This window comes from Rhinatrema bivittatum, chromosome 6, assembly GCF_901001135.1.
Source record: "Rhinatrema bivittatum chromosome 6, aRhiBiv1.1, whole genome shotgun sequence".
Lineage (NCBI taxonomy): Eukaryota > Metazoa > Chordata > Amphibia > Gymnophiona > Rhinatrematidae > Rhinatrema > Rhinatrema bivittatum.
The window spans coordinates 264,262,136-264,287,301 of NC_042620.1; the positions used below are offsets into that span (position 1 = coordinate 264,262,136).

Below are 25,166 nucleotides of genomic sequence, written 5' to 3' on the forward strand. Positions count from 1 at the left end.
TAGAAGGGATTATATCTTCCCCTTTTCCATTTCTGTTTTGGTTGTAAGACGGGGTTTTACCAAGCACTAGAGAGTAAACGTGAGTTCTCCCCCCATCATGCCTGTGTAATTTAGAGACACAATTAAACCTGCCTCTGCCAGTCAATACTTCAATATTATTAGTACTTGGTAAGAAATGTGTGTGTGTTTGCGTGCGTTCACATGTGGGTTCATACATACATGTAAGGAAATTAAATACTGATGGAATGAGTGAATGTTAAAGATGCTCAGATAAAAGAGATTACATTTAGAAGGAGGCCGAAGGCCTGTTACCCCTCACCACCTCCTTTCACTGCCCAGGCTTAGGAAATAAACAGTCAAAAGAGAAAGTCTTGGAAAGACAAAATAAAGTTGACTTACTTGGTGCACTTTCTCGGCACCCGATGCACAGCGCCATAATGAGAATGACAGGCAAAACCAGGATAAATGCCCACATGATGCTTACAGAATCCATTGTACCTACAGAGATCAACATGGCATAGAGAGGAGATAATAAGGCAACAAGATATCAACATGAATACAAGGCACAGATGATTATAAAGACAAGACAAACAGGAAGGAAAGATAAGATGGCAATCTCTTTATGCAACTATATAAGGCCCAGTTGCAATGTTGGTGCACAAACTCTTGGATATGTCATCTTTGCCTACGGCTAATGCCATGTTACGTGTGTATAATCCTTCAAGAGCACTTTGCTCTTCTCAGCGTGATTTGCTTGAGGCCCATCAATGCGCTTTGCAAGTCTTGCAGAGAGAGAGACAAGGGAGAAAGCTTTTTTCTATGGCAGCCCCTGACGTTTGGAACTCATTGCCGAAGAATCTGTGCCTTACCACTTGCACAAGGCTTTTTGCGAGTTACAGACGCAGTGTGCATTTGAGCAAACCTATTTTGTGTTATGTTTTGTTTTTAGACTGTTGGTCTGTTTGTGATTTATGTCTTCCTTTTATGAGTGTTTAATTTGTGTGTCGCCTAGGGCATGTGCATTATAGTAGTGACTAATAAATAATGAAATAAACAGGTTGAGACAAAGATCATTATTTATGAAGCAACGAGGAGGTAAAAAACAAGAAACTGATGAGTCATGTAGAAAAGAAATATAGGGGCAATCAAAAGAGCTACAATAATTGCTGAGGCAGAAAATAAATAGTTAAGAAGGGGGAAGGCAGGGTCAACAAACAGGAACAGTAACTTAAGAGCCATAACAGAACCAGGCAGCGGAAAAGCAGGGGCAACAAACAGATACAGCTACTATGAGGGAGGCAGAGGGGCAGAGAGGGGGAAACAAGGGTAATAAGCAGAGATACTGTACAATAACTGCCAAGGACAGAGAGAGCAGGAAGTGGGAAACCTGGCTTAATAAACAGGAATAACCAATGCAGATTCAATAACATGTATGAGAATAACAATTTGTACACACGTTGCCAAAGTATTTATTATTTTCCTATGTATTAGTCACTTAATCAAAGCCCTAAGCTAGGTACAAAATGACATGCATAATAAAACATATAAAACACTTACCATAATAACAAAAAAATAAGCTCACAACCCTTAATCATGAAGCATGCCAAACCAACTGCATGGTATTGCTATTCTAAACTCTCAGCTAAAAGCCTGTCAAACAAAAGTGCTTTTAACCTTGACCTGAATGCCTACAAATAGTCCATAAGTCGCAATGCTTCAGGAAGAGAATTGCAGATAGTAGGACCTGCCACAGAATAGGCACATCCTCCGGTCTCCACCAACTGAGCCTGTTTAGCAGACAGAGTATCAAGAAGGCTTCTCTGCGAGATCCTGAGTAATTGCATCGGGTTGTACATTCACAGCAGAGCATTGGCCCAAGGCAGCGAGTCCAATCTCAACAGTTTATGTCCCATCATTGCGATATTAAATGAGATACACTAAGCCAGTGCAAAAGAGATAACAAAAAAATCAAGGGCTCTGGTAAAGTCAAGTATTGCTTCAGGTTATATTATATTTCTGGCCTAGTCATAGGATACAACATATTTTGCAGCTATTTCTTCCATTTCTCCCAGGATTATAAAGAGCTTTTCCTGTTCAAATTTTATTTTCTCCATCAGCTTTGGGAAATCTACATCTCTTATATCTTCATATTTTATACTGTCCAAGAGGAAAGATGGCTTTAGTTTTGTTAGGAACTGGGCAACATTTTTGGGAAAGTGGAGTCTATTCCGAAAGAATTGACTCCATCTTAACAGATGTGTATCCAGACTGCTGGTGCCGACCTTTAAAAATGAGATAGAGCAGCTTTTAAACTGGATAATGGGGAGAGCCGACAATTGCTTAGTAGCGCATGGTTCGGAGGAAGGTATCTTCAAAGGATATTAAAATAACAGGGGAGTTATAGCATCCCCATAGAGAGGTTCCAATAAAAGCACACATAGTCCATTTGCCTACAAGTAAAGAACAGACTGTGTTAAAAGATTTCCAATTATCTCTGTCAACTACTAAGAAAGTTGTATATACAAATAAAAAAATGTACTTTGAAATGTCCTTATGATAATGCAGATGTCTAAGAAGTAAAATACAAGAGTTAGAATGTAAAGCATTAAATGAATTAATTGGCATCTCAGAGATGTGGTAGAAGAAGGATAATCAATGGGACAGTGCTATATCAGGGTACAAATAATATCACAATGATAGCATGAATCAACTTGATGGGGAGGGGCACTTTATGTTAGGACGGGCATAGGATAAAGATCCTGCAGGAAACTAAATGCACAGTAAAATCTTTATGGGTGAAAATTTTATGTGTGATGGGGAAGAGTATAGCAGTGGGAGTATACTACTGTCCACCTGGTCAAAATAGACAGATGGCCGATGAAATGCTAATGAAAATTAGGGAAGCTAACACATTTGGCAGCACAGTAATAATGGGTAAATGTTACATCAGGAGGACATGCTAGGGAAGTAAAGTTTCTAGATGAAATAAATCATTGCTTCATGGAGCAGCTGGTCCGAGAATCAATGAGAGGGGGAGCCATTTTAAACTTAATTCTTAGTGGAATGCAGGATTTGATTTAAGAGGTTATAGTAGTGGGACCATTTGGCAACAGTGATCATAATGCCATCAAATTTGTGTTAATGACTGAAGGGAAGACATTAAGTCAATCTACTGCTCTAACATTTAATTTTCAAATGGGAGACTGATAAAATGAGGAAAATATTTAGAAAAATATTAAAAGGTGCAGCAGCAAAGATAAAGAGTTTATAACAGGAATGGACATTGTTTAAAAATACCATCTTGAAAGCCCAAACCAGATGTTTTCCATGCATTAGAAAAGATGGAAGGAAGGCTAAACTACTACTTTTGCATGTTTAAAATGTGAGATGAAAGAGGCTATTTTAGCCAAAAGAGCTTCTTTCAAAAATTGGAAAAAGGATCCAACTGAAGTTAATAGGAAAAAGCGTAAGCATTGGCAAGTTAGATCTAAAACATTGATAAGGCAGGCAAAAAGAGAATTTGAAAAGTAGATGACTGTACAGCAGGTCCGGCGCCACTGGGTGTGCAAACCGTGCAATTCCACAGGGCGGCACACCAGTTGAGGAGGCATCTGAGCAGGGAGAGGCCTGTGAGGCTGCCAGTGGACTCTATCTCACTGGCGGCCTGGAAAAGGAATCGGTCCATGAGGCCCCTGGTGGACCCCATCTCATCAGAAGCTGAAGAAAGAAGAAGGAGCCTGTTCTCCTACTCCTTCTTGGTGCCAACGTTCACTTTCCAAAACACATGCAGCTAGTACATTTTCTATGCTGATCTGGCAATGCACGAAATCAGCATAGAGGAAGTGCTAGGCTCACGTGGTTTGATTAGTGCATGGGCTGGCACACGAGGAGCAGCAGCAGAATAGCTCCCGGTGGTGTGTGAATGAAAGTCTTATTGGGGTGTGGGGATGTGGTGTGTGGGAATGAGAGCCTGACCTGGGGGTGTGATGTGTGTGTGTGAATGGGAGCCTGACTAGGATGAATGAGAGCCTGACTGGGGGGAGGGGGGATGTGAATAGGAACCTGACTGGGGTGTGTGTGTGTGTGTGTGTGTGTGTGTGTGTGTGTGTGTGTGTGTATGGGAACATGTCTGGGGTGTGTGTGTGAATGGGAGCCTACCTGTGTGTGTGTGTGTGAAGAAAATTTGTGCTGCCTCATTAATCCATGTCTTACTCAGGATGACTGGAAATAAAACGTTTTCAGGTATGGAGAGCAGTGAATTTTCCATCCTTATTAGTTTAACTTATCAGATGTCTGTGTCTACCATTTTGAAATAATTTATTGTTGTTTGGGAAATTTTTTAAATTTTGTATGAGCTTAATTATTGGAGGTTATCCTATTCCTTAGATCATTATAAAAAGAATATTTCAAAGTATGGTTTTACTAATATGATTGATTTACATTCCTTGATGTTATTGTTTGATGAATGATTTATAAGGACTGGTGATGTTTCTGTTCCTCCATTGCTGCATTGCATACAGAGTCTGGCTTGTTGCGGTTTGCGGTTTCTGGTTCAGTTTCTGTTTCTAATTTCTAGTTTCTTTATTCTGAATTTGGTGAGAGTGAGTCTGTGCTCTGCATGTTTAATTGAAGTGTGGTATTCTCTGTTAAAAAGAAACAAAAAACGAGGAGGGGGGCAGCACAGTAATTGTTCGCACAGGGCAGCAAAAATGCCAGCACTGGCCCTGCTGCAGAGGTAAAAACTCATTAAAAAAAAAACCTTTTCTAAATATATCTGAAGCAAGAAGCCTGCGAGGGAATTGGTTGGACCGTTAGATGATCGAGGGGTTAAAGAGGCATTTAAGGAAGATAAGCCCATTGCGGACAGACTAAATGAATTCTTTGCTTCAGGTTTTACCAGTGAGGATATTGGGGAGATACCTGTGCCGGAAATGATATTTAATGGTGATGATTAGGAAGAAATGAAACAAATTACAGTAGACAGGTACAAAAACTTAGATTGTAAGCCCGCTGGGGATAGAGAAATACCTACAGTACCTGAATGTAAACCGGTGTGATATCTCAATTGAGATCGAATGTCGGTATATAAAAACAATAAATAAATAAAATAAATAAATAGACCAGGATGATGTAATAGGGCAGATTGACAAACTAAAGAGTGGACCAGATGGTTTACACCCCAGATTTCTGAAAGAAATAAAAAATGAAATTGCAGATCTATTACTAGTAATTTGTAACCTATCATTAAAATCATCTGTATACCTGAAGACTGGAGGGTGGCTAATGTGACACTGATCTTTAAAAAGAGTTCCAGGGGTGATCCGGGATACTATAGACCAGTGGGCCCGACTTCAGTGCCGGGAAAACTGTAGAAACTATTTTAAAGAACAAAATCACAGAACATACAGATAGACATGGTTTAACAGGACACAGCCAGCATGAATTTACATGAGGGAAGTCCTGCCTTGCTAATCGACTACATTTTTTTTGAAGGGGTTAATAAACATGTGGATAATGGTGATTCAGGGGATGTAGTGCATTTAGATTTTCAGAAAGAGTTTGACAAAGTCCCCTATGAGACACTGCTGAGAAAAATAAAATGTCATGGGATAGAAGGTAATATCCTATTGTGGATTGCAAACTGGCTAAAAGATAGGAAACAGAGAGTAGGACTAAATCATCAGTTTTCTCAGTGGAGAAAGGTAAACAGTGGCATGGCTCAGAGATCTGTTCTTGGACTGATGCTTTTTAATATATTTATAAATGATCTGGAAAAGGGAATGACGAGTGAGGTGATCAGATTTGCAGATGACACAAAATTATTCCAAGAAAATTAGTAATTAGATCACAATTGGATTGTGAGAAATTGCAGGAAGCTCTTATGAGACTGGGAGACTAGGCATCCAAATGGCAGATTAAATGGAATATGGACAAGTGCAAAGGGATACAGATAGGGAAAAGTAGCCTACATTTTAGTTACACAATGTTAGGTTCCATATTAGTTGTTACAGCTCAGAATAAGAAAGTTGGCATCATCATGGACAATACTTTGAAATCCTCGGCTCAGTGTGGGGCAGCTGTCAAAAAATCAAACAGAATGTTAGGAATGATTAGTAAGGGAATGGTGAATAAAAAAGAGAGTACTGTTTGGAATTCTGGTCACCGCACCTCAAAAAAGATATAGCTGAACTGGAAAAGGTACAGAGAAGGGCGACCAAAATGATAAAGGGGATAGAATGGCTCCCCTTTGAGGAAAGGATGAATAGGTTCAATTTAGAGAGGAGACAACTGAGGGGAGATATGATAGAGATCTATAAAATCATGAGTAGAATAGAATGGGTAAATATGAATTGGTTATTTTCTCTTTCAAATAATTCAAAGACTAGAGGACACTCCATAAAGTAGTAAGTAACATATTTAAAACAAATCACAGAAAAATCTTTTTTCACTCAATGCACAATTAAGCTCTGGAATTCATTGCTGGAGGATGTGGTAAAGGCAGCTGGTGTAGCTGGGTTTAAAAAAGGTAAGGAAAGGTTCTTGGAGGAGAACTAAACAGAACTGGAAAAAGCCACTACTTTTCCCTGGGCATTAGCAGCATGGGATCTATTTACTGTTTGGGATCCTGCCAGGTACTTGTGACGTGGATTGGCCACTGTTGGAAACAGGATACTGGGCTTGATGGATTCTCAATTTTCTCCAATATGGCAGATTCTTATGTTAGGCAAATACACTTCTATGTTTTTTTAGCTCCAATACTGCATTATGCACAGAGGACATCTCCATGGGGGGTTTCCATTTCCAGATTCAAAAAACTGTAAGCCCATGATAATTTGTGCATGTGTTGCTAAAGGAATACATAAAATGGCCAAAGTTAAGAATGATATCGATGTGTGAGCAAAGCCTTAATAAGACCAGGGCACAAACTTCTACTGAAGGCTTTCTAGTTGTTGGCACTGTTTGTGGCTTAAAATGTATATTCCCCACTCACTTTTTAATAAGAGCAACTGAGGATGAGTTATGGTGCTTAACTCTCTTCCTACTTCTCACCCAGTCACCCTGCCTCTGCTTTTGTTTTATAGATTGTTTCTGAGACAAAAACCTAATTTTCTGCAGCTTTTCATCAATAAAATTGAATGGGTCTGTTCTGAAGTGAATCTCGCTTAATAAATACCTTCCCACTCTGCTGGTTAGTTTTAGTTTATTCCAAATCCTCCCACTTACTTTCCTGTTTCCACCTTAACTTCCACCCCCAGCCTGATCTGGCATGGGCAGGTACTGTATCGCAATGCTCGTACTTTTACACACAATCAATGGGAGGTCATCTTCAGATGGTGCCATCTAGCTTCATTGATCAAATGTAGTGCAGCTAGATCTGTTTCAAAACTTCTCCTTCCTAAGCACAAAAGATTTTGTTCTGCATGTTCTGATTTCTAAATTGTGGGAACTTATTCTGTGGTTGGTGACCAAGTAAATCAATAACAACTAATTATGCCTGAAGAACGACACAGATGTCGGTGTTATTCAAAGAGCAGGCCCCTTTCAGGGCTAGCACTGACGGTGATATCTATCGACATAAGGACCTCCCTTCTATCAAACTACACCCATTTACCAAAATGTGCATTGAAAACAAGGACCAGTCGCTGTGCTTGCAAGAGACACACAAAGGGCCAACCAGCAATCGACTACGAATATCTGAGATAAGGTTTGTAATTGAAGGTTCTCATTGACAATATGGCAATATGCAATCCATGTAAAATCAGACCTGCCCATCAAGACAAAATCAGAGATGGACAACAATGACATTGAGATTCCAAATGTAAAAATTATAGAAATTTCAATCACTACAGCATAAAAACCACCCAATAAGAAGTTTGAATGCTATTTACTAACTTGACTAACCAATGCTGATGACTAAAAACTATGGTAACAACTGAAGATATGATACTAACAAAGAAGATGGAAAATTGGTTGAAACATGACCCAAAGCTCCTTCAATAGTGGAAGTTAGAAATTAGGATGGAATCCTGACGTCATCTTTGTCAGTAAAGAAAAGCATCTTAGCACAAAGTTGCAAAATGGTCATGGGTCCAGTTTCACATTCTCAATACCACCCCACTAAGATCCAAGTCTCCAATCATCTCTCACTTATTTAGGAAATACAGTTGATCACTGAACAAGTTAGCCGACCTTTAGTTGGACAAATCATGCACTGGCCAGGTGCTGAATCTCACCCTGTAATGGAAGATGGCATTGAGAAATGCCGTACCTCTCGTGTCGTTTTCGTCAGCCTTTCAGTGGCATATGACACTGTCCATCACTGAATGCCATTTTGGAAGATCTATGACATAACAAAAGACAATCAACTAGTCAATATGATCTAGTTGCTTATTGTCATTTTATGGTTTTATTGTGTTTATATTTGTATTTCTATGTATTATATCTGTTGCTATTGTTTTTACTTTAATTGAAAACTGCTTTAATTATTAGAGAAAGGTAAATTAATGGTATGTAATAAACTAAACTAATTGAAAACCACTGCTTCTTTGTTTAACTTGGAAGAAACCACTGCTACTAGTATTTACAATAGAAAAACCTTCTACAAGGAAGTATATTGGCACCACTTTCATTAACATCTATATGAATGACTAATCGGTTCATCCAAACATACAAAGCTTTATTTATACTGATGACCTAGTGAGAGTTGCACAAACAGGATCAGATACACTCTGAAAATGATATTAGTCAGGTTGACTATAAACTGTTGACCAACTTTGATTGAATCCCAATAAGACACAGGTCAGCTTCTTCCACTTGCACAATCGTAATGTGAATAAACAAACATCAACTGAAATAGCATTTATCTGATTCATTGCATGAGTCCAGAACTGCACACTTTACTGATATTATTACTACTTATCATTTCTATAGCACTGGAGTTTCAGGGCGTAAACATGAGATGTGATCCGGCGCGCGCCAAGGCCCCCTGGCACGTAACTTTACTTCTGCTATGGATGCCAAGTAAGTTATAAAACAAAGATAAATAGGTAGATCTGCAGGTTTTAAGGGTCAGGTCTAACTGGGGTGAGTGAAGGTTATTAAACTAGGAGGGTTTGGGGGACCTCTCTCTTAACTGGGCGAATTAGGGATGAACTGGTAAAACTGTAAATGACGTTGGCATGTGCCCCTTTTAAAATCTCCTGATTATGCAGTGGAAGTGGCATTTGCATGTACTTGCGTATACCCACTTAAAATTTGGCACACGTGCACAAGGTCAGCCTATTTTATAACGTGCACGCATATACATACACAAGTTATAAAATCTCTTTGTCCCTGGACACGGGCTGATGAACGCATGCACATATGTGCCCATACGCCAGTTTGAAAGTTAACATCTTAGAATTTTTTGGCCAATCCTTTCACTAGATGCTGACAAAGCTTTTGACAGGATTTCCTGGAAATATATGTGTATAAGTACTCAAGTGGTTTGGTTTCCTCCTTGAATTTTTAAACTGGGTGGCTGCCCTGTACAGAACCCCGAGAGCTCAGATTCTGGCAAATGAGATTTTATCTACTTCATTTACTATTGCCAGGGGGACTAGGCAGGGATGCACTCTACCTCCCTTGCTGTTTAACTTGGCTTTTGAACCTCTAGGGAAACAATAAGAGAAACTATAGGTATAGTAGGTTTCAAAATAAACTCCAAGGTTTCTAAGATAGCATTGTATGCCAATGAGCGATGGCATCTTGTTATTTCTTGCTGTGATGGATAAGTCAATTCCTAACTGCTTACTTTATTTTATTTATTTATTTAATTTATTTAAATTCTGCTTTTTGGGCACTTCAAAGTGGATTACAATCAGTACTGTAGTTATTTATTGGATCACTATGGTGTTTTATTTGGGTAGATGTTTGGTACTCCCAAATGGGTGGGAAGCAATTCAACTTGGGGAATTTTTTTTTAGCTTCTTAAAGGATAATGTATTTAGGTATTTATGTTTCTAATAATATTTTGAATTTTTGTAAACGTAATTATCCCGCAGTTCTTAAAAAGGTTCAGTCAAGTCTGGCTAGGTGAACTGATTTCCTACCATTGTTGTTGAGCAGGGCCCATCTGGTTAAAATGGTGGTTCTTCCTTGTTTATTGTACCTCTTTCAGCATTTGCCCTGTACCGTTCTGCAAAACATTTTTAAGGTCTTTGGGAGGAGGGAAATCTCTTCTTATTTTTTGATGGAGAACACCACTATATACAAAGCTGACTACTTTGCAGTGCGCTAGAGATAGTGAAGGACTGAATGTTCTAGATCTTTATTTGTATTACTTATCTACCCATTTGATAGGGCTTAGAGCAGGGCTTCCCAAACTGTGAGTCGGGATCCCAAATGGGGTCATACATCCTTCAGTTGGGGGTCACAAGTGCCTCAAGTGACAGCACTCTTTAGGTGCCAGCAGCAGCAGCAGCATTAGTAGTGGAAGTCAGCATGGGGTCTGTAAATAAGCGCACACTCATAGGCTGTGCAGTGGCACAGCCCTTGCATGACTTTCTGTAGTTGCAGGAAGCTCTGTGCAAGGAGGGATCAGGGCAGCTGCAGGGCCTGATGTGATCTGCATGCGGCAGCAGCTTGGGACCAGCCATGAAAGAAGGGGACGGTTGTGTGTGTGGCCAGTGGAGATTGTCACTGCCGCCCTCCACTGAATCTAACCAAGAGAAAAATGTTGCCCCTGTCATCAGCCTTCTCTCTCTTCCCACTGTTATCATTCACCTTTTGCCCAGAGACCAAAGGAAAATGTTATCATTGACTCTGGCCAGTGAGATGTTTGGAAGAGGGGCTGTTTGAAGAAAGGGATGAGAGGCAAGAGTGGTTTTTTTTGTGTTGGATAAGGTGGGGAGGGATTACTTCTGGAGAGTGAGAGAGAAGGAATGACAGAAGATCAACTGAGGGATGGAAAAAGAATGGAGATGTGGAAAAAGGGTTGGAGAGAGGAAATGAAGCTGGAAGGTTTGAGAGAGAAGATGAGAGGGAGGAGGCAATGGGAGACAGCATGAGAGGGAGCAGATGACAGAGAATCAACTGGGAGATGTGAAAAGGACTGGAGAAGGTGAGAGAGAAGGGGTGGGGAGTGAGAGATACAGAGATTGAGAGAGGGGAGGAAGTTAAGAGAGGGCATTAGATGGAGTACAGGAAAGGTGAGAAGGAGTGATTGATGGAGGGGAACTGCATCACTGCTAATTTGTTTTGGTCATCCTGTGGGCATACTTGGGAACTCTATGGATTTGGCCTGGAGACTCTGAAATTCTGAATTAATTGCTGGGTCTCTGGGTCAACACCCAATAACTCCAGGTGCCCTGCTGCAGAAGGCAGGAAGAAAAAGGGTCTGGAGCAGCCCAAGCTCAAGGAAGGAGGAGCATCAGCACCTGTGCCTCAGGAAAATGATGTGAAAAGCAAGATGAGCAGGAGCGTTGCCCTCCCCCTCGGGAAATAAGAAACTGCAGATGCAGGAGGAGGAGCAACAATGTCGGGCCGCACAGTGAAAATAAAGCAAGGGCAGAGCAGGCCGACACTACAGGAGGAGGAGGAAGTGGAGCACATGTCCTGCGGCCCTGGGGAAAAAGGAGGCTCCTGTAGCTAATGAGAATCGAGGCGAGAAGAGAGAATGAGAGTGCATGTGTGTGTGGAAGAGGGAGAGAAATAAATGAGTGTGTATGTGTGTGTGAGTGTATGCATTTATGGACATATGTGGAAAAGGGAGAGGAGGGAGTGCATATATATGTTTGGAAGAGGAAGAGAAGTGAAGGAGAGAAGTGAGTGAGTGTGTATGTGTTTGGAAGAGTGAGTGTGTGTGTGTAAAAGAGAGATCTGAGTGCATGTATGTGTGTGGAACAAGGAGAGAAGTGAGTGCATATGTATGTGGACAAGGGAGAGAAATGAATGAGTATGTGAGAATACGCATGTATGTGAGTGAGTGAACATGTAGTGTGCTAATGTGTGAGAGAGAAAGGTTGTGTGCATGCTGCTATAGCCCCCCCCCCCCCCCACCCCCACCCCTCGACAATCTCAGGGTGACAGCAAATCAAAAGTTCCCAGGTATGCTTCTGGGGTCATATGAATTTTCAAGTTCCAAAATGGGGTCACTTCGGATAAAAGTTTGGGAAGCCCTGGCTTAGAGGATGGTTTGAAAGTGACTCTACACCTATTTGGCTTGATTTAGAGAGAAGCCAATCTGAGTTTCACTGCTTTGATAGGATTACCCTTGGGGTTGATTGTCCTTTCTAAGATTGGCAGAAATAGTCTTGATTTTTTCTTATCCTTTAAAGATTTGGCATATTAGATAAGTGTTCAGAGGTAGTTTGCCCAATTTCATTGTTGATGAATCCTCAGTTGTCATTAGTTACCCTGTCATTGGCCATGACGAGTTAGTACTACAAAGGCCTTACATTCTTGGATCAAATTTTGTATGGTAGCTCTTTTAAGTCTTTCGAGACCCTCAAGAAAGAGTCCAAATTATTCTTATTATATATTCTTACAATTACATAGGGAAGTCCTTTAGGTGCGGATAAGGCTGGAAAAACGTACTATACAACATGGTTCAAATACTAAGATGCTCTTTCTTCTGTTTCTATAGCTATTTTCTAGATGGGATGCAGAACATCAAGTCCAACAGGAATATCAAGATAAGTCTTTTTAATTGTATAAGAAAATTACAAAATTTGTTTGACTCTTTATTGAAAATTTTGTTAAGGATGCCATATGATTATGAATAAGGCAATGAAGGTTTACATCTGGTGGTGCCTATTATGATGGCGATTATTTAAAGCTTAATATGAGGGAAGATTGATTGTGTATGGTGCAGGTCTGATTCTTCCTCTTTCTTTGCCTTATGTGTTCTGGAGATACAAAAATTGTAGCTATTTAAGAAAGTTGCCCTCAAACAGATATTGCTTCAGATCCCAAAACCCATTTACTTTGGGAGGTTTTGTATTTACCAGAGGCTGCTACTCCCACTAAAGTTACATTGAACCCCTTTTTACTGCAGTCAAACATGCTTGGCAGTATCTTTGCTCCTGGTGGGGTGGTTCTTGGTTGTTGTCAGGCTTTCTGCTTTTGGTCGGTAATAAGCAATTTCCCCCAGGATTGCACTTTAATGTGTTCAGGATCTGGTACAAAAAGGGCAATTAAAATTGTCTCGAATTTGTTCTGCCTAGCCAACGATACTGAGCAGTTAAAAAATGGTTTGACCTCCCTAATCAGCATTTTTATGCATTTTTACAAATTCACCACTACTTACCTACTCTAAAACAACAATGACCAGCTATTTTTGGATTCGATTCTCTGATGCAACTAATTGGCACACGTGCTAATAAGATAGCTTTCTGGCATCGGATGTGGCATAATAAACCATCAACTGCAATATTAACCAAGTTGGCATGGCATTCGTCAACTGAATTTGGTACCGATGTAACCAGTACTACTATTGGCAAACTGTTTAAAACCTTTGTGTTCTATTACTGTTGATTCTAAACTAAAGGAAAGTCAATATATTTACTTATTTACAAAATTTCTAGACTGCCAATCCCCATTTCCTGGTGATTTACAGTGTAACATTCATAATCATAAAACACGAACAAACAAATTATACAGAAAATACTATGATCAATTATCAATTGTCTTCCCAATGCCCATTACAATCTTCCCATCAGTACTGTAATCAGATCCTTAACATACCTAAGTACAGTCATATCCCCTTCTTTACAAATCCTTCAAAGTTAATCATTGCCTCTATTTTCACCTCTCCTCTCCCTTCATTTGTTTCTACATATTATCGATCCCAGCCTAAGATCAATACACCAGGATGAAAGAGAAAACAACAAATAAAACCATTTAAAACCATAAAATGGTTTTTAAAAATTAAGTACTAAATATAATGGCCGGCCAAAAGTCATCCCCTCACATTAGAGAAGGCTTGCTCAAAAAAGAATGCTTTTACAAGTTTTCTAAACTTCAATAGTGAAGACCATATCCGGAAGAGAATTCCAAATAACTGGCCCTTGCACATAGAATAAGCGTTCCCTAAACTCATCCAACCTAATTGCTTTGAATGAGGGAATACAAAACAAGTTTCGAGAGTTGGACCGTAGGCTCCTGACTGGTTGATATAACTTCAAGGCTGCATTAAAGGAAGGAGGTGCTAATCCACAAATTCCTTTAGGCACAAGCATAATGATTTTGACTTTGATGCGCCAAATTATGGGAAGCCAGTGAAGGTTGGCCAGAACAGGAGTGATATGGTCACGAAAAACAGTCCCAGAAATAATGCAAGCAGCTGCATTTTGTACCAATTGCATGGCACGCACAGTAGAATTAGGTAAACCCAAATAAAGGGAATTACAATAATCAAAAGAAGCAATCATATGGGAGTGCATCACAATTTTTAAATCCACTTCACTCAAAAAACTACCCAATTTATGTAAAGATGCAATTTATAGAATACCCCCTGGCTTTAACACTCTAACAATTTGGGGTTTCAAGGACAATTTGGTGTCCAGAAGGATACCCAAACTGCGAGCCTTGGAAACAAAGGGAATGGTGATATCCACAAACACTTCATTTGGAACTTGTCGAGAAGATATCCTCACAAGGTAAAGAACTTATGTTTTGTTTTGTTTTTTTCATTTAATAACCACCAATTTTCCATTAACAAAGATCTCAACTTTATTAAACTTGCAGAAACTCTGTTGGTGGCATCAGAAAAGGAACCCTGTATAGGGATAAAAAAACTGGGTGCCACCCGCATAACGTTTGAAGCTCACATTCATATCAGCCATCACTTTACCTATGGGAACAATGTAAAGATTAAAGAGCATAGCTGACAAGGCAGAACCCTATGAATAATTTATAGAAGTTACTACACTTCTGACAGAGCTTATCAGATGGGTGTCGTAATTTCTAATTTATGTGTCAAATGTAAGATTCATAATGGTACTCTAGACTGCTATTTGTAAAATTATATGATCTTTGGGACATAGGGTTGGCTGTCATTAAAAGCTCTGTTAATGTAAAACCACCTTTCCAAGGTGATTTTCTTATACTGGGAGAAATGTCTTGGACAGTATTGTTACCTAAAGCAGTGGTTCTCAACCTTTTTTCTGTTGGGACACACCTGACAGATGGTTCTCACATGTGTGACACACTGACCCATGATCGTCACGGGGCTAGATGTAAAAGTACAGTTTGCATCCACGGGAACCCCCCTGACCCACAATTATGGATGTAATGTAGAATTATGACATTCCCCGTACAACTCAACTTACAAAAAAGATATTCTGGTTCTGGTGTCATCTCAGTATCAACACAAACTCCTACTACCAGGCTCAATAGCCCTACTTATGAAAATACAGTAGTTTATCACCAATGCATGTCCTCTTGAGAAAATACAACAAATAAGACTGATACAAATGCTTATGTGCTAGTAAAATACCTCACTTCGGTCACACACACAGAACCCACCTAACATACTCCCAGGATCTGCAGTAATGCACATAAACTAATCCACACACAGTTACACCTGTATTATGGAATACACTCAAACAGGAGCAACCCTACCTATGAAAAGGCAACACTACAAATATTAAATCAGGCCCTAAAAACCAATACACCTCCTATTAGGAAAACAGAACAAGTCAAGCAGCTATAGATTCCCACACAGAAATAATTGTAAAACTATACTAATAAGCAGAATAAATGTTTCAAAACAGCTATGAACAGAATAATATCCAACAATTAAAAACTCATAAAAACTATTACAAATTCTACAAACACCAATAAAATATTTCAAAACAGCAGACATATCACATATTATTCAGTAATTAAAATGGCAGTCAATCAAGAAAAATAAACTTAAAAAGCCATCTTTACTTACCCTCTCCAGCAACTCTCCTACTCCTCTTCCACGCAGGCCGTAGCACACACCAGAAGCAGTCATGGCTGAAGCTCTGTACTCATGGTCCTCTTCCTTAGGGCCCATGACCAGTCTCTCTGTCTCTCACACACACACATACCAATCACACCCCCATGACCAGTTTCTGACTTTCACACACCAGTCACCCTCCCGAACAGTCTCTCTCTCTCATGCGCACACACACACACACACACACACACACACACACACACACACACAGGCTTCTCACTCACATGCTGTGTCTCACACACACCCAGGTTTCTCACGCCTATGCTAGCTCTCTCCACATACACAGGTTTCTCATTCACAAAATCACTTTCTCTCTCTCACACATATACCAGTCACACTCACATACCAGTTTCTGTCTCTCACACACCAATCATCTCCTGACCAGTCTTTCTCTTAATCACACACACACCAGTCACCTTCCCGAACAGTCTCTCTCTCTCTCATGTACACACACACACACAGGCTTCCCACTCCCATGTTCTCTTTCAGATATACAGGCTTCTCCCTCCCATGCTGTGTCTCACACACCCATGTTTCTCACTCCTATGCTAGCTCTCTCCACATGCACAGGCTTCTCATTCCCACAATCACTTTCTCTCTCTCACACACACACACTCCAGTCATCTCCCTGACCAGTCACTTCCATTGCCTCTCCTATATACACACACATCACCTCTCTGACCAGTTTCTCTCAATCACACACATGCTCTCTCTCACACACTTACATAGATGATCTCAGTCAAATGCTCTCACTTACACACAGGCTCTCAATCACAGTTACACATGCACACTCTCAATCACACATACATTCATACATTATCTCACTTACAGACAGGCTGGCTGTCTCTCTCTCACTTCCTGCCTCCCGAGCACAAATGGTAGCTGCAGCAGCCTCCTCTTCCAGCCCCCGCAGGCCAAGAAAGAAGAATCCCATCGGTCGCGGGAGGCTAATTCTGCTGTCTCCTTTGCCGATTGCCGGCTGCTTCGGATTTTGCTCTGGGCCCAAGCTACTGCTTGCTTGCTTGTTTGTTTGTTTATTTAACAACTTTTTTATACCGACATTCGTGGGTACATCATAGCGGTTTACATAGAACTAAGGGAAATACAGAGAACGGGGGGGGGGGGGTGTAATAAACATAAGATAATATAAAAGAAACTTGAAATAGTTAGCATAAAGATAATAACAACGAGATGACAAAATTAATTAGCTTGATAATTAATAACAAGGGTAATTAGGAGAAGCTGGAAGACCTATGCTGGGAATGCCTGCTTAAAGAGCCAGGTCTTTCGCTTTTTCCTAAATTTGTACTGCAGGGCTCTGTGCGGAGATCAGTGGGAAGAGCAGTCCAACAGGAGGGTCCAGCAACTGAGAGGGCTCGCTCCCTCGTGGAGGTGAGATGAGCATTCTTGAGGGAGGGGGTGTGGAGGGTAGCTTTGTGAGATGTTCTGGTGGGGCGATTGGGGAGGATGAAACTTAGTGGCTCTTCAAGCCAGTTGGAGTTGTGCATGTATATGCTTGGGGCCGATGCTGTCACCGCCGCTACTTTTCCATGCAGCATGGTTTTTTCTTCTTCCCGCGCACCCCACTGCACATCACTTCCTGTTCCGGGCCAGGGGGGCAGGTGCAGGAAGAAGAAAAGGCCCAACCGCAATTGCCAGCCTCCACTAATACTGCTGCCGTTCCCATCTGGGCTAGAACATGCTGATAGCCCCGGGCGGCAACGGCAGCAGTGGAAGATTGTCCGTCTCTCGCTCGGTGAAGGAAGAGGAGACCGGGAGACCAGGAGACTGGGAGCCGCAACGCACCTGCCACTGCTTGGTGACACACTGGTTGAGAATCGCTGATCTAAAGTATATTCTAAATTTACATAGGTTACCCTTTTGCTTGCTAAGCTAAAGGGTGGATTTTATTAATTCTTTATTGAATCATTTTGCACAAATTACAGACAAACAAATTTTCCATCTGTTATGTATCGCACATTCATAATAAATCGAAGTATACTCCAAATAAAAAAAATATCCATACAAATCAGATAGTTTATATTGCAAATTGTCATATAAGGAAACCTGGAGATCCAAGAGTTACAAGAACAATTTCTTACAATGAAAAAAGGAAAAAAAGAAACTAAAAAAAGGGGGTCTATTTCAACCCTTTTACAAGCCCTGAACTAGTTAAGGTAGAACTGTCCTCAACTCTACGATTATCCAAAAAGTAACATAGCTGTGATGGCTCAAAGAAAATGTATCTGCTATTATCTAATTTAATCATACATTTGCATGGGTACCTGATATTAATCTGCGCACCCATTTGTCTGGCCTCTTGACACATTCCCAGAAGCATTTTTCTGCGTATCTGCATAGCCCTAGTAATGTCGGGGTAGATCCAGACTTTCTGTCCATAATAAAGTTTATCCCTATTACGAAAGAAAAGTCTTAATATTGACTCCCTGTCTGCTGGAAAGATGAATGATACCAGTAATGTTCCTCGAAATTCAACTTGTTCCTCAGTTGAAGTTTCTAGAAATGCTGTAAGATCTGTAGCAGGAAAAACTGAGTCATTCATTTTCTTAGAATTTGAAGAATAATGAATCTTTGAGACTGGCGGAACAGCTTCTTGCGGAAATTGCAGAATGTCCATAAGATATTTTTTTAATTGCTCTCTCAGAGGTACTAATTTAATACTAGAAAAATTTAACACTCTCATAGTGTTTTCCATATTTTCAATGTTTTTTTAAATAATTACTTCTGATTGAATCAATTTCGTTTGCACTTCTTGGAAAGAAGTAGCTTGGACAGACAAATCTTTAATTGTGGTATCATGGGAAATCAGCAAAGGCTCCATTGCCTGAATTTTCCTGTGAATTATTTATAGCCACGGTAAGCAATGAAATCGATTTTTCCAGTGTAATAAGAGCACTCCACAGAGCTGCCAAAGTAATCTCATTTGGTTTAGTAATTCACGGTAAGTTGAGGTTAGCGCTTACCTCGCTATCTCGGCAAACTTCTAGAATCCGCCTGGATTCATTTGTAGAGTCCTCTCCATTTTCTTGCTTGCTTAAGACTCCGCTCGTAACCGGTAGGGCCTGCAAGGCCTGTTCTTTCAAAACGACTCTCCCTCTACCAGCACGGCTCTCCAAGTCCATAGCAGCCTGTGGGTGTTAAATCCTCAACTGAACGCCCAGAGGTTGCCTCCACCGAAGGTTTCACTCCGGCTGTGTATTGCCGTGTGTCTCGATCCTGACCTCGGGCGTTACTGTGGAACGGTGGAGGAGAAGTTTCAGGTGCCCCGGGACTCAGCGAAGTTTGAACGTCCATGAGGATCAGGATATGTTCTCTACCCGAGTCATCTGTGGACCTCTCCCCCGGGGAGAATCATTAGTTGGCACCAAGAACCCCTCGATAGTAGGCTGGGAGGGAGTAGAAGGGGCTGTCGCAGAGGATTCCAGCCGAATCTTCCCCTTCCTCTTTGTGTGCAGCATATCTTTTTCAGAGAAAAATCAGAACTCGAGGAGCTCACATGAACGCCGACCTCCCCTTACGATGCCATCTTGGCAGCTAAAGGGTGGATTTTAAAAGGGCCACGCACACAAATATCAGCACTTACGCGCGTTGCTGGGACCTGCACGTGTCGCGCTCACTTTCAAAAGAGCCCGGCCACGCACGGAAGTGCCGATATGCGCACAATTGCCGAGCCCTGAAAAAGGGGGCGGGCCGGGGATGTGGTCTGGGCAGGAAGGGACAGGGCGGGATGGCGGCTGGCCGGGTCAGTGACCGTTAGCCGCTGTCCCGGGGAAGCATGCGCCGGCAGTTGGCTGGCGCATGTAAACTACTTTTGCTCCAGGGGAGCAGTAAATAGTAAAACAAAAATACTAAGTTGATAGGAATGGTTTAGGAGGTGGGGAGGAGAGGGGAGGGGAAGAGGGAGGGAGTTTAGGTAGGGGGGTAGGGAAGTTCCCTCCCAGTTTGCTCCTTAATTGAGCGGACTGGGAGGAAACGGGGGAAGGCCTGATTGTGTCGCCATGAGTAACTTACTAAAATTCTCGGCCCGCATGCGCTGTCCATACATGCATGCGGCTCACAGACTTTATAAAATGCTCGCACTGGCCCATGCATATTATAAAATCCGTGTGTCCATGTGCACGCACCGGGAACCGCGCACACATGGACATGCGCGCTCACCTTTCAAAATCTACCCCTTTGAATTTTACAGTATTGGATTAAAGAGGATGTTCCAGTATGAGCATATGCTCGACTGGAAAAAGATTGAAGAGCTGATGACAAATTCTTACATAAGAAACTTCCTAAAGATTATGTGCATCTGGGAAACTTTTGTAGTAACTGTACCTGTACAGCATAATGATAATAATGCTTGATTCAGTTGTGTCTTGGAGATTGCTGTATAGCCTCTTTTTGTTGCTTGTTGAATGTCATGGGTGTACGAGTGTGTGTCTTGTGGTTTATGTGGTTGTCATGGCAACCATGATACCACAGAACAAATATGACAAAGCAAGTTGCTTACCTGTAACAGGTGTTCTCCGAGGTGAGCAGAATGTCAGTCTTCAGAGATGGGTGACATCATCTGATGAAGCCCAGCAGAGAAAACATTTGTCAAAGTTTCTAAAACTTTGACTGAACCTCTCTGAGCATGTATTATACTACAAATCCATTTAGGTCCCTTATAAAATTCGAATTAAAAACCCACGAGGTGGAGACCCAGCTCTATGGAGAGGCATGTAGGTCTCTTGAGGACTGACAGTTTCGGAGAACACTTGTTACAGGTAAGCAACTCTGCTGTCTCTGAGGACAAGCAGGCTGCCAGTTCCACACTGGGTGAATCTCTAGCTACAGGCGGTTCCTCAACAAAAAAAAGGGGACAACAACCAGTGCCAACGGGCACCAATCACCATATTTTGTTGACAAATCTTTTTTGTAAGAGAGGACATGTCTACCTGAAAAAAAACCCAATGGAACCTAGGTGGGAACAGAGTTGGGATCTACACCTCAAACAAGTTCTGAAGGACAGATTAGCTAAGTCTGCAATCGTGACAGCCATCCCTGTCCAAACAGTAATGTGATGTGAATGAGTGGATGGAACTCCACATCACAGCTTTGCTGATCTCCTCCATGGGGACTGCTCGTAAGTGAGCCACTGACGCTGCTATGGCCCGGACAGAATGAGCCTTGATATGAACCACAAGATGCAATCCCACCTGGGCATAACAAAAGGAGATGCATCTGCTAGCCAATTGAATAGCATCTGTTTGGCAACAGCGATTCTCTGCTTACTCTGATCAAAGGAAATAAAAAGCTAGATGGACTATCTATGGGATTCTGTCCATTCCAGATAGAACACTAAGGCTTTCTTGCAGTCCAAACTGTGCAGGGTCTGTTCACCTTGGTGCAAATGAGGCCTGGGAAAAAATGTTGGAAGGATGATTGACTGATTAAGATGGAAGTCCAATACCATCTTAGGCAGGGTGCATACGGAAGACCACCCTATCGTGAAAAAACTTAGTATAAGATGGATAAGTCACTAAGGTTTGAAACTCATTGACCGTGTGTGCTGAAGTGACTGCCACCAAAAATACGACCATCCAGGTCAGGTACAGGTCAGGACACAGGAAGGCAGTGGCTTGAAAGGAGCTTTCATCAGTTGAGCTAACACCATGTTGAGGTTTCAGGACACAGTGGGAGGCCTTAAGGGAGGCTTCAGATAAAGTAGGCCCTGCATGAAGCGTACAACTATAGGCTGTACAGAGAAAGGCTGCCTTCTACACGGTGGTGATATGTGTCACTGAGTTGGTCCTGAGACCAGCGTCAGAAAGATGTAGAAGGTAATGAAGCAGTTTTTGTGTTGAGCAGAAGAAAAATTCTAAGGCCCTTTGCTCACACCACACGGAAAACCTCTTCCACTTCAGTCCATAAGATTTTCTGGAGGAAGGCTTTCTAGAAGCTATAAGGACATGAGACACATCCTCCAAGAGATCAAGGGGATGCAGGATCAACCTCTTAATATCCAAGCTGTGAGCAAGAGGGCTTGGAGGTTGGGATGTTGTAACCTGCCCTGATCCTGAGTGATGAGAACTGGTTGGTTTCTGAATGGACAGCTCTCGGAGGAGCAGAAACAAAATCTGTCTCGGCCAATGAGGGGCTATGAGGATCACAGTCCACTTGTCTTCCCTGATGTTCAACAAAGACTTTGCTACCAGTGGAAATGGAGGATATGCATACAGAAGGTCCTGGCCCCAGTGGAGGGAAAAAGCATTTGAGGCTAGCTTGCCGTGTATCCCATATGAGGAACAGAAGAGAGGGACCTTCCTGTTCCAAGAGGCCATGAACAGATTCACCTCTAGGGAACCTCAGAGGCAGAAGATCCAATTCGATACTCATTGATCTAGAGATCATTTGTGGGGTCTGAAGGAATGATTCAGTCTGTCCACAACCCTAGACTGGCCAGATACATGGCCTGAGCCTCATCCCTTAAGACAGGGCCCACAACCAAATTTGGACCCCTTCCTGACACATGAGGTAAGAGTCGGTATCTCCATGCTTGTTGATGCAGTATATCATTTGATTGTCCATTTGAATCAACCAAATTTTGTTGGACAGCCGATCACTAAAAGCCCATAGGGTATACTGTATCACCTGGAGCTCCAGGAAGTTGTTTTGAAGCTGATGTTCCTAGGCGGACCAGAGGCCCTGAGTGCTAAGCCCATCTATATGTGATCTCCATCTCTTGGAGAAGAGATGGCTGAGGGGGGATATGATAGAGGTGTTTAAAATCATGAGAGGTCTAGAACGGGTAGATGTGAATCGGTTATTTACTCTTTCGGATAATAGAAAGACTAGGGGGCACTCCATAAAGTTAGCATGTGGCACATTTAAAACTAATCAGAGAAAGTTCTTTTTCACTCAACGCACAATTAAACTTTGGAATTTGTTGCCAGAAGATGTGGTTAGTGCAGTTAGTGTAGCTGTGTTTAAAAAAGAATTGGATAAGTTCTTGGAGGAGAAGTCCATTACCTGCTATTAATTGAGTTGACTTAGAAAATAGCCACTGCTATTACTAGCAATGGTAACATGGAATAGACAGTTTTTGGGTACTTGCCAGGTTCTTATGGCCTGGATTGGCCACTGTTGGAAACAGGATGCTGGGCTTGATGGACCCTTGCTCTGACCCAGTATGGCATGTTCTTATGTTCTTAAGGTGGACGTATCAGTTGTCAGAACAATTTGCACCAGAGGAATTTGGAACGAGACCCCCCTTTCCCAAATTGGAACTTTCTTTCCACCAGGACAAAGAGCTCCAGAGCGATGGAGTGACAAGGATGCAATCCCAAAGATCCTGAGTGGCCTGAAATCACTGGAACTGCAGGGTCCATTGGACTCTTCTCATGAACATATATACCATGGGAGTAATATGCATGGTCATAGCCATGTGGACCAATAGCCTTAACATGTGCCAAGCAGAAGTCTGCTGGCTCACTTGGATCTTGAAACTATGTGCCTCCTTCCTTAAATATTTATAACTTGTGGAAATGTTTTCATAAGTTTATGAGTTTAAGCGGGTGAAATATACATGGCAGCGACGGTGTGCGAGCCGTTAGTTTGTTTAAACATTTAGAGTTGTGGTGGGTGATTTTCTTTGTAGATTTGGATGTATTCATTTAATCACCCAGCCATGGTTTATTGATTTTTGGTGTTTTATGTTGGTCAACCACAATATGGAATCGTGGAAACACATTTTCAGTTTTTCAGAATCACAAATAGCTGATGTGTTAAAGGAAAAAAATCACTGTTCTCGGAGACTAATACCATCAACCAAGATGTTGAATGGGAGGAATACATGCGACTTAATAAAAAATATATAAGGGCCAAATTACATGGAGCCACTTTACATCATTAAACAACAATTAATCCCTCGTGGTTGAAGGATCCAAAAAGAACCTTATGTTGTTCAGTGAGGACCCGTAGTTCATGCACACTTGGACGGCTATTTTAAATAAATGTTCATTCGACCTGATGTTATTAATAGTGGGGAGACTAAAAAAGTACGTGGAGGATCTGACTATACAAACTCGTGATATTACGGAGAATATGAAAAAAACAGCTGACATGAAGGTTTATGAGGATAAATTAAGTGAGGCACAATCTTCGTTAGAGCATTTTAGGACCACCATTAAGAACATAAAAATTGATAAATAAGAGAGATCAGTCTGTCTATTGATTGGACTGAGTGTACAGTTGGATGAATAGAAAAGACTGGGGTAAACGGGTCAGATTTACTTTTTCCTCTGATGAAAATTCCAGCGGATCAGATGACCCGAAAGCAGGTGAATCCGGAGTGGGTGGTCATGTCCGTGGAAATTTTCTAGACAAAAACCCGGGCAGACAAGGACCACACCGGAATTACAGAGGGGGCTGATTCAACACGAATAACTCGTCAGCAGTACAAACAACCTCTATAAGAGCCATGGAAGAGAGCAGCACCATCAGCGTAGATGGTTCCGCAGTGGTTAACTTGTCATCTATTGAGTTAACATGTGCCCAATTAGATATATTGAATCAAGGTCTGTCTTTTGTACCTACCACTCGTCATTCACAATTTGAAAGCAGAATTGACATTCAAAAATTCATACGTAAATTAAGATTGAGGTTATATTTCCATAAACATCCCAGTAATGCCACAGATGATTCAGTGGTTTTTACCCGCTCCAATTGGAATCCTCTTGGCCCTGTCAATCCGGTCATACAAACATTCCATCAGCTTGTTTTACAAGATCTTACACAATTTGAAGCTCAACACCCTAAGTGGTCTGACAATCTCACTACACAACAGCAGCTGGCATTAGAGACTCTGGCTAATTCAGATGAATTGATCATTAAACCTGCCAACAAGGGGAGTGCTGTAGTAGTGCAGGATAAATCCCAGTACATTGAGGCAATGTAGGGACATTTGAACAATCAAACTTATTATATACCATTGACTGCGGACCCCACCAGTGATTTAAAGCAGAAAATGGCTGAGGAGAGGAGAGCCCTGCTTCCAGCAAGGGCCCCAGAGAGACTCGCTGCTCGTTTCCCTGATTGACCATGCTGTCGCCGGGAGAGAGAAGGGGGCGTGACCCTCCAGAGCCGATGTCATCGGGTAGAGCCCAGAAAAACTTTTTAAAGCAGGGTCCTGCGGCGCATAGGGCAG

General features: G+C 41.6%; 1 protein-coding gene across 3 annotated transcripts in view; it reads right to left on the reverse strand.

Annotated features, from left to right (window-relative positions):
* LOC115094248 overlaps positions 1-25,166 on the reverse strand; it is a 70,485-nt gene that overhangs the window by 24,300 nt on the left and 21,019 nt on the right. For all 3 annotated transcript variants that reach the window (XM_029607090.1, XM_029607091.1, XM_029607089.1), the window contains exon 2: positions 400-498. In XM_029607090.1, the coding sequence (XP_029462950.1) occupies positions 400-493 (94 nt within the window). In that variant the 5' untranslated portion in view covers positions 494-498. The remainder of the gene's footprint in view (positions 1-399; positions 499-25,166) is intronic.